This window comes from Ictalurus punctatus, chromosome 22, assembly GCF_001660625.3.
Source record: "Ictalurus punctatus breed USDA103 chromosome 22, Coco_2.0, whole genome shotgun sequence".
NCBI classification, from domain to species: Eukaryota; Metazoa; Chordata; class Actinopteri; order Siluriformes; family Ictaluridae; genus Ictalurus; species Ictalurus punctatus.
The window spans coordinates 16,716,184-16,726,694 of NC_030437.2; the positions used below are offsets into that span (position 1 = coordinate 16,716,184).

The 10,511-nt window shown below is 40.9% G+C and overlaps 1 protein-coding gene across 1 annotated transcript in view; it reads left to right on the forward strand.

Annotated features, from left to right (window-relative positions):
• nos1 (nitric oxide synthase 1 (neuronal)) overlaps positions 1 to 10,127 on the forward strand; it is a 60,678-nt gene extending 50,551 nt beyond the window's left edge. The window contains exons 25-29 of the mRNA XM_017451264.3: positions 221 to 342; positions 450 to 598; positions 2,193 to 2,387; positions 4,281 to 4,399; positions 5,218 to 10,127. Coding sequence (XP_017306753.1) covers positions 221 to 342; positions 450 to 598; positions 2,193 to 2,387; positions 4,281 to 4,399; positions 5,218 to 5,233 — 601 coding nt within the window. The 3' untranslated portion in view covers positions 5,234 to 10,127. The remainder of the gene's footprint in view (positions 1 to 220; positions 343 to 449; positions 599 to 2,192; positions 2,388 to 4,280; positions 4,400 to 5,217) is intronic.
• Positions 10,128 to 10,511: the final 384 nt, after the last annotated feature.

The window sequence follows — 10,511 nt, forward strand, 5'->3', positions numbered from 1 at the left end:
GAAATATTAGCCATTTCGTAAACACTGCTTGGTTAAAAAAAAAAAAAAAAAAGTGTAAAGATTTTTAGAACTGCACCCGTAACGTAGCCAAACAATCTGAATTTTGTGAACAGTGCATAAATAGACAGCCTTTAAGTGTTGGAGATGAAATTAGTCATCACAGCTTAATAAATCAGATTTGTTATTTGTTTGACGATGAGAAGTTTACGTTCATTTCCAGAGCCCCAACCTTCCGCATGCCAAAGGACAGCAAAGTCCCATGCATCCTTATTGGACCAGGAACAGGCATCGCCCCCTTCAGAAGCTTCTGGCAACAGAGACTTTACGACCTTGAAAATAAAGGCAAGTTTTAAAGCTGAAATTCCCTTGAGCATCCATGACACAGTTTCTAGAAAGTACACAGTCATGATGCGACTAAGAATAAGTGCTTTATGGATCTCATCAAACAGGCATCAAGTCTTGCCCAATGCTCCTGGTGTTCGGTTGTCGACAGTCGCAAATGGACCACATCTACAAGGAGGAGACCATCCAGGCCAAGAACAAGGAAGTGTTTCAAGAACTCTACACTGCGTACTCACGAGAGCCTGGAAGACCAAAGGTAAAAACATAAAGAAATACTGAGAAGAATTTTCAAAGGCCTGTGAAATTTAGTGAAATGTGCAGTAATGCTGTTCATTTCAAGATGATTAAACTGGATTAGAGTAGCTGTGCTCCTTTATAGAGACAGCTGGCTCGGTAACTGTATGGTTCAAAGGTCCCTGTCTTTTTGGGGGCATTTTAACTGAAAGGAATCCTTGGTAGGTTTCAGATTAAAGAACACCCGTGACTGTAGTTGGGGTGTTGGTATACTGTAACTGCTATTATACTGAAATTGTACCATTTGTTTCAAAAGCGGGGCGCACGGTGACTTAGTGGTTAGCATGTTCGCATCACACCGCCAGGGTCGGGGATTCGATTCTCACCGTGACCCTGTGTTTGCGGGGTTTGCGTGTTCTCCCCGTGCTGCGGGGGTTTCCTCCGGGTGCTCTGGTTTCCTCCACCAGTCCAAAGACATGCATGGTAGGCTGATTGGCGTGTCCACAGTGTCCGTAGTGTATGAATTGGTGTGTGAACGTGTATGTGATTGTGCCCTGCGATGGACTGGCACCCTGTCCAGGGTGTACCCCGCCTTGTGCCCAATGCTTCCTGGGATAGGCTCCAGGTTCCCCATGACCTATACAAGCGGTATAGAAGATGGATGGATGGATGGATGTTTCAAAAGCACTACTCACTTATTTATTTTAGTTCTGATGATTTAGGAACACCTACAGCCATCATCATGGATGAGCATATGTTCACACAGGCACCTTCCAACACGCAACAAACCAGAATGTACCAGGAAAAAGTTCTGAATTTGCTAAAAATATGTTTAAAAATTAATATGTAGTTGTGTAACACTACTTGATCACTTGTGTCCTCAAACTTTCCTAGTTGCTTTTGTGCTCATTCTGGTTTGGATTGAGTGTTGTTCTGGTCTTGTCCCCATACACTCCCCTGTACAACCAATCTGTACAGTATTGCCGTTTCACACAATGTGCAATTGATTTGTTCATCACAAATCAATGTTAGCTGGCTTGTTTTAACCTCAGAACAGCTTTTGGCTATCTCCAAACTAAGCTAAGCTAACAAGCTAGGAGACCATTTTCAATTCATTTACTTTTGTAAACATACTCCTCAGCTGGAGTGACAGTTTGGAATGCCATGCCATATTTGTCGAGCCCCTTGTGCACTTAAAAGGATTATGGGATTTGCTACGCTAAGATGGAGACCCAATACCATTCTCATATGTGGCCAGAATAATCAACCTCGTACAGGTTCTAAATGAGACGTCTTTCTCAAATGCTGCCTATACAGGTAGCTGTTTTCATATCGGAACACGTGTCCAATACGAGTGTCCTTGTATAACACGGGCAAGTTTGATATAGTCTGAAAAATATGAGCGCTTCGAAGAAAACAACACCATGAAATGTGACCGAATGAAAGATACAGGTGTCTCATTCACAGTATAAAATTGTTGAATGGGAACAGTGCTGATGCAAAAGGTCTTCTCTTCAGTGTAATATATATGGTCTTATCACCAACACTGACACTTTCAAGGTTTTCATTACCATCTTTCTCCTTTTCTATCTTCACATCCTCTTTTTCTTCCTCAGAAATATGTTCAGGACGTCCTTCGCGAGCAGTTATCTGAGACGGTGTATCGATATTTGAAAGAGGAGGGGGGACACATTTACGTGTGTGGGGACGTGACCATGGCTGGAGACGTGCTGAAGACCATCCAGCAGATCATCAAACTACACGGCAACATGCCTCTGGAGGATGCTGGGTTCTACATCAGCAAACTGAGGGTCAGATCTGCTTCAGATTGCTAGTTTAATTGATCTTTCTGAGTAATTGTGTTAAATGTATTAGCAGTGCATGGAGCCAAATGTAATAATTACATCCATATGAATGCAGGAAAAATAAGAGTCGTGTCGGTGCTTAGTGGTAACCGGGCGACTACCTCTTCTTGATATTTGATTAAAGTAGTTTACTGTTTGTGTGTAAAGATACACTGCTCGGTCTCAGTCCTTGCAACATAGCTGTGATGGAGGTGTGGCTTCTATGCCTGGTATGCTGCATTTGACTAAAGGTTGTAACTCGTAATTTCAGACGTCTGACTAGAAAAAATGCCCCACTACTTGTTAACTCAGTCACACACACAGTCTTCTCAACTTGGAGTTCAGCATGTGACATCAAATCAACATGGCTGCTCACAGCATTTGCAGAAAATAACGTAGCACTTTTTACTTTTAAATTAATTGTGTGGATTATGTGGCCTCTGTGTTTGGCAGTCCACTGAAGGAGGTGTGGCCTCTGTGTTTGGCAGTCCACTGAAGGAGGTGTGGCCTCTGTGTTTGGCAGTCCACTGAAGGAGGTGTGGCCTCTGTGTTTGGCAGTCCATTGAAGGAGGTGTGGCCTCTGTGTTTGGCAGTCCACTGAAGGAGGTGTGGCCTCTGTGTTTGGCAGTCCACTGAAGGAGGTGTGGCCTCTGTGTTTGGCAGTCCACTGAAGGAGGTGTGGCCTCTGTGTTTGGCAGTCCACTGAAGGAGGTGTGGCCTCTGTGTTTGGCAGTCCACTGAAGGAGGTGTGACCTCTGTGTTGGTCAGTCCCGCTGAAGGAGGTGTGGCCTCTGTGTTGGTCAGTCCCACTGAAGGAGGTGTGGCCTATGGGTTTGTCAGTCTCACTGAAGGAGGTGTGGCCTCTGTGTAGGTCAGTCCTGCTGAAGGAGGTGTGGCCTCTGTGTTTGTCAATCCCACTGAAGGAGGTATGGCCTCTGTGTTTGTCAGTCCCACTGAAGGAGGTGTGGCTTCTGTGTTGGTCAGTCTCACTGAAGGAGGTGTGGCCTCTGTGTTGGTCAGTCCCACTGAAGGAGGTGTGGCATCTGTGCTGGTCAGTCTCACTGAAGGAGGTGTGGCCTCTGTGTTGGTCAGTCTCACTGAAGGAGGTGTGGCATCTGTGCTGGTCAGTCTCACTGAAGGAGGTGTGGCCTCTGTGTTGGTCAGTCCCACTGAAGGAGGTGTGGCATCTGTGCTGGTCAGTCTCACTGAAGGAGGTGTGGCCTCTGTGATGGTCAGTCTCACTGAAGGAGGTGTGGCCTCTGTGTTTGTCAATCCCACTGAAGGAGGTGTGGCCTCTGTGATGGTTAGTCTCACTGAAGGAGGTGTGGCCTCTGTGATGGTTAGTCTCACTGAAGGAGGTGTGGCATCTGTGCTGGTCAGTCTCACTGAAGGAGGTGTGGCATCTGTGCTGGTCAGTCTCACTAAAGGAGGTGTGGCCTCTGTGTTGGCCAGTCCCACTGAAGGAGGTGTGGCCTCTGTGTTGGCCAGTCCCACTGAAGGAGGTGTGGCATTTATGCCTTTCAGTCCCAAGGATGATGTGGCCTCTCTACCCGATATTTGCATTGAAGGAGGTGTGGCCTTTTGCCTTTCAATCTAACTGAAGGAGGCGTGGCCTATTTGCTCTCAATTGTTAAACTGCTTCACATATTTTTCTGATTTAAAATCAAACTGTTTGCACAAAAATATCACATTATATCACAGTGCTTCAAAACAGCTGTAAATCATATCATATTGAATCTTTAGCTGCTTATAATCTTTTGTAAATGACAATGTTATTGTGTAATTTCACAACCCGTGAACCTAGTTTAATAAGAGAAGCAGAATTTGTGACACAGGCTTGTGTCTTCATATCTTATGCAGGATGAAAATCGTTACCACGAAGACATTTTTGGCGTTACTCTGCGTACTTACGAGGTGACGAACCGGCTGAGGTCAGAGTCCATCGCGTACATCGAAGAGAGCAAGAAAGACTCAGATGAGTGAGTGTTTCTCTTTCTTTAGTCTGGTTCAATATCTCATTTGTTCTATTTCACATGATGCTGACAGGTCTACGTTTACCGTCCACAAGGTTCTATTGTAACGGACTATATATGCTAGCGTGTTACACCACAACGTAACAATAGGATATGGCTGAAATATTGCACGTGGAAGTTAGAGAAGTTATAGTTGCAGCTACGTGTAATTAAAGTGTAGTTTTACATGTTGTGAGATTTTCTTAGTACTTCAACATATTGAAGGGAACCGATTATATTCCTGACAAAAGAATTCATTATCTTTCTAAACTAAATGACAAATTAGCTAGCTTTTTCAATAACTAGCTTGTGCATAGTGCCACTTTACCAGCTGCTAGGATTTGTCCACAACTAGCATTTTCCATGGATTCCTACTGGTATCCGCAGAGTATATATCTTGCCCCTGCGTTAGAAACCTGGAGGAAGGAGGGGAATGTGTTTCCAGTAGGAGTGCTCTGCGCTCTTGACATAAGCACAGCTACCTCCGAAGCCTCATGTTAGCCGTAACTATAGAAACAGTGATGGAGAACAGTGCTGTCGAGTAGAACAGTGCTGTAACGGGATTAGTGCTGAGCGAGTGGCTCCTTTACGGCAGCTGTCTCGCTTGTGCCGGCGCAGATAAGAGCTTGTTCACCCGGCACTCTTTGTGAGAGCTTGCGCGCCGAACGCAGCAATTAGCGCGTAGCACCGTGCTTCCTGTGAGACGAGTCACTTCAAAGTCCTCGCATTGGCGGATGAACCTTGTTTTAATTGTCCTCTTTCCTTTTGTCTTTTGTTTATTGCAGGGTGTTTTGTTCATAAAGCCCCGTTTTGTTATCGGATTTCCGGAGTTCAGGAGCAACAATGAAAAAGGACCCTCCCACCCCGAAAAAAAAAAAAAAAAAAAAGGACAGAAAACAAAAACAACTGCTACTTAAGAAAACTGTGCCAACTTTGTCTTTTTTTTCAGGTTCTTATGTTTTGACTCTTTGGTAGTTTTTACTGCATTTGTGTGGTCGGAATCAACATTTATAATATTAATTACTTTTCTTCTTTCTTTTCTTTGCTGGGAATTTTTCCGGAATGCACTTTTTATCTCATGTATCGTTATGTACATGTCGCCCCCCCCCCCCCCCCCCCCCCCCTTCTTCTTTATAAATAAGCCGTGCACATCGGGCGCCTGAATTCAATCTGCCTATCGTGGATGCATGACCGAGACCCCACGATGTCAAGTCCTGATATATTATCATGTATAAACATAAGTATTATGTGTTGTGATAAATGGTTTAGCTTTGAGTTTAGTCACTGTGCGCATCATATCGTGTATGGATCAGGAACTACAAATGCCACCACTGATAGAGTGTTTTATCAATGCTGATTTAAATGCATGCTCTGTGATTTCCGATTGAAATAGTGGCAGCTTCAGCACCGATGCTAGATCGTCATCACAAATGAGTGCATTCAACCAAACTGGACTGCAACAGAACCATTTTGTAAAAGAAAAGAAAAAAAAATCTGCTCTTTTTTTAGTCAGCATATTATGTCTGGTTCGAGTCAGTCGTCCGTGAAAGAAAGGTGAAGGAATGGAGGAAGAAAAATCGAGCGTTTTCTGCCAGGCTGAGATTCCCATCTCAGAATGGCATTGGTTGTGTCAAACGCTTTTGTGATACATTTGCACGTTGTCCATGTGTTTTCTCGGATTTGTCTCGGTCGTTCTTTTTAAAAAACAAAACAAAACAAAGAACCGAAAGAAAAGTAAGTAATACTTTACTTAAGCACAGTGTCCATACACAACTCGTACATAAAACTTTTTATGACGATTAACATAACATTGCATATGCATTTATAAAGCATTCCAACAGCCATTATTTGACCTCAAGGCTGCTTTTGTCGAGTAATGGATTTTTACAAAATTAAGGTTGTACCAGGCATTTTTTTTCAGGATATTTACTATTATTTTCTACAAAGCACTGTTGAATTCTTGACTCTAATTGGTCGGAAGGTGTTGATTTCATTTTCTATTACAGCGTCTCTAAAAGGTTTCGCTCTAATATGTTCTTTCTATAGTAACAGCTCATTTACATGGACCTGTACGGCTCCACATAATCTAAGCTTACTAATAAGTGTTAAAAAAAAAAAAAGTGCCCTTATTTAACAAAGAAAACATTTCATTGTTGATATGGTAAAGTTTTCTGTTAGGACTCGTTTATTTAACATGTATGGAAGGAGCTCTCCAGTGTCAGTCTCAGTGCTTTCCTGCTGTGGTGTAAGAGGAATAAAACACTTCGGGATGTACTGTTAGAGGAAAAATAATGAGCGATGGAGAGGTGTGATAGGAAGGGGGAACAGCACACCTTGTCATGTTTTATTCCATACATAGAAGGTAATGTCAGCTGACTGTAGGTTGTAGGTCAGTGTTCAGGCATGATAACCTGCTTTATAACACAATCATGTAGCAGAGCATCAATCATTACGATGTAATAACCGAGTTATGTATATCGTCTCTGTCCATTATGTAAAAAAGTTCTTCATATCTCTGCTTTTAAGATTTGCTTTTAGTTATACTACACAGTGTCTGTCACTACATCAGTATGAATTTGTTTTTGATGCCATCATCATCATCATCATCATCATCATCATTATATGACTCCAATATAGAGTCCCCTCCGAAACTATTGGCTCGGCAAGGTCAATTCATTTGTTGTTGCTGTAGACTGAAGACATTTGGGTTTGAGATCAAAAGATGTATAAGAGAAGATAGTTTAGAATTTCAGTTTATATTTCCTGGTATTTATATGTAGACGTGTTAAACGACATAGAACACAGCACGTATCAAACCACCCAATTTGTAGGTGAGCAAGAATGTTGTTTTTTTTTGGAACATGTGACTGACAGGTGTTTCTTGTTACCCAGGTGTGTCCGGTTAGATTGTTTTTTTTAAACAGTAAATAGCTCTGAACATCTACTCTTGGTTTTAGCCTCCAATTTCTCCTGTGAAGACTGCATATGTTGTTAAAAAGGATGAGCCAACATGAAGAGCAGAGAGCTGTCTATGGGAGAAAAGCAAGCCAAATTTCAAGCTGAGAAAAGATGGAAAATCTATCAGTGCCATTGCACAAACATTGGGCGTAGACCGTATAACAATTTGGAATGTCCTATAAAAGAAAGAAACCACTGGTGCACGGAGTAACAGACAGTGAATGGGTGAGTTAAGGAAAATAACAACAGCTGACGACAGAAACATTGTGAGAGCTGTGAAGATAAATCCAAAAACAACAGTCAGTGACATCACCAACAACCTCCAGAGGGCAGGGGTGAAGGTCTCACAATCCACCGTTCAAAGAAGACTTTGATAGCAGAAATATTAAGAATCAGAAAGCCAGATTGGAATTCGCAAAAAGAAATACGAGCCACAAAAGTTCTGGAACCAAGATGAACTTCTACCAAACTGATGGAACGGCCAAAGTGTGTGGCGAAAGAAAGGCTCTGCTCATGATCCAAAACATACAAGCTCATTTGTGAAACATGGTGGAGGTAGCGTTATGGCTTGGGCTTGCATGGCTGCTTCTGGAACATTCTCACTAATCTTTATTGATGATGGAACTCCTGATGGTAGCAGCAGAATGAATTCAGAAGTTTACAGGAACATTTTGTCTGCCAGTTTACAGAGAAATGCATCCGAATGAATCGGCGGGAACTTCATCATGCGGCAAGACGACGATCCAAAACACGCTGCTAACTCAACAAATGACTTCATCGTGGGGAAAAGTGGAAGGTTTTAGTCTGGACAAGTCCATCACCAGACCTTAATCCAATTGAGCAGCATTCCACCTCCTGAAGAGAAGACTGAAGGGAGACACCCCCTGAAACAAAAACAACTGCAAAAACAAAAGGTTCTATGTTTTATGTTGTTTAACACATCTACATGTAAACACCAGGAAATAAAAGCTGAAATCCTAAACTCTCATCTCATATCCATCTTTTGATCTCAAACCCAAAGGTCTTTGGTGCATAGCCCAAACAGATGAATTGGCCTGGCCTTTCCAATGGTTTCAGAGGGAACTGTACCAGAATTAATGTGAGCTACAAAGTCATCTGTCATTGTAACTTAAATCAGATCAGGAAGTGTTAGGTCACTTGACTTAGGCGTTATGTCAATTTGAAAACAAATGGACAAAAGCAGTCTTTTTGTGACTCTAGATGTTGGAATAAGCCTTCGTAAATGCTTACGTAATTTTAAGTCAGACGTCACCAAGACCCTATGCAAGCCTAATTTATCCCTATGAACATTTAATTTACTTGACTAACTAACATGTTGAAAATATATGACATGACAGGTCAGTGCTAATATCAATTTGAGAGCTACAAAAGATTTGATCTAGAATGAAAGTGTATAACTGAATTGCGATCGTCTTTAAAAAAGTGTGTGAAGGCAATACGTTCATAATTGTAATTTATTTTATTTTATTATTATTTTTTTTGGAATCCATTGAGGAATCAACACTAATTACATAACGAGATCTTTCCTCCAAGGGCTCTGAGACATATCGAAGGCTCTTCCCTACACTCCTACGACATAATGGCGTTCTGGAGATTATTTTTCGAAAGATATATAGACACCAGAGTTTCCCAGAGGGAAATTCAGTTAATGTCACACAACCAGACCATCACGCAGGCGCTATAATGGCTTGGTTAATAAATGACATGTTTATCATTTCTCTAAATGGGAAAAAAAAGAAGACATTTTCTCCTTTACTGATATATTTTAGATGTTTATGTTTTATCTCATTTTCATGTTTTTATATATTCTCAAAAAAGAAAAAAATAGGAGCCTTCTGCCCAATTGCATCAAGAATATTTTAGCTTCAGCCCTGATCTTCATGATTACTCATAGTAAGAAGATATTGGATGTTTTTTATTTTTATTTTTATTGATATATAATTTTTTCTTGCATTCAGTTACATACTTATAAATGGTAAAAAAAATTATAATAAATACATAAATAATCAAATGCTTTTCAAGTATAGTGATATTTTTTGCCGTATATTTCTTTGGCCGTGCTTTACTTTGTATCTTCATAAATCCTTGAAGTGTAATTTTACCCAAAATGTCAAGTTCTCTTGAATGAACTCGTTTTGTTTCGTTACGGGCATCTCTGTTTGTCATTGCTGTTTTGCGACCGATTGTTTCCATCCATTCTATGATATAAAAAGTGCATATACGCTAATTATATATACATGTTTTGAGGCTACATCAATATATTCGACCTGTATGGGAATTTTTTTAAGAATGTATTTTGATTATGGGTCCTGTATTGGGGTTTTGGTTTGTTCAAATGTTGCTCGTTTAGAAATAAGATTGGGGGGGGGTATAGTTCTGATGTCTAGTCTCTAATTTTTCCTTTTGCTTTTGGAGAATCTGAAGCAAATGCATGACTCCACTGTGTCCTGTTCCTCTTATTCAGCACTGTGTCTAGTCAACTATCATGACAGAAAAAAAGCTCGAGGGACTATTTCTTTGTTTTCCGTTTTTGTTTCTTCCGCTGCTGCTAAAAGAAAAAGAAAAAAAAAAAAAGAACTCTAGTCACTGCTGTGAACCTGCAAATTGTGCAACACATGAACCTTGAAGCGTTTGCCATTTTAACGCATTTTCTTTATTGCATATTCCAGAATACTTTGCATCTACTTAATAATAAAATAACATTTATATGTCATGAGTTGTAGTGCCATGTCTTTCATTGCTGCTTTGGTAAATTCTTGATTTCGATTAGGTGTTAATTAGTTTTCTAGAATCTCAGCTCTGAAAGTAGTTCCGGCTCCAAGGCAAATCACAGGTTTATATTAATGCTCTCGTACTAATATGTTATTATTTCTATAGTAGCAACTTACACTTGCTGAGACTTGTATGATGGCTGCTCCACATGATCTAAAAGTACTAATAAAAGTTGTTTGTTTATTGAACAAACGTGTATTATCACTGACATGAAGTTAAAGTTGGTTTATCATGTAAAGGAGTCTCCAGTGTCAGTGCTTTGTAACAGTCACTAGGTTTTCTTCCATGGGAGTCTTCAAGATGGAGGAGTTTGCGATCTCTGCGTCTT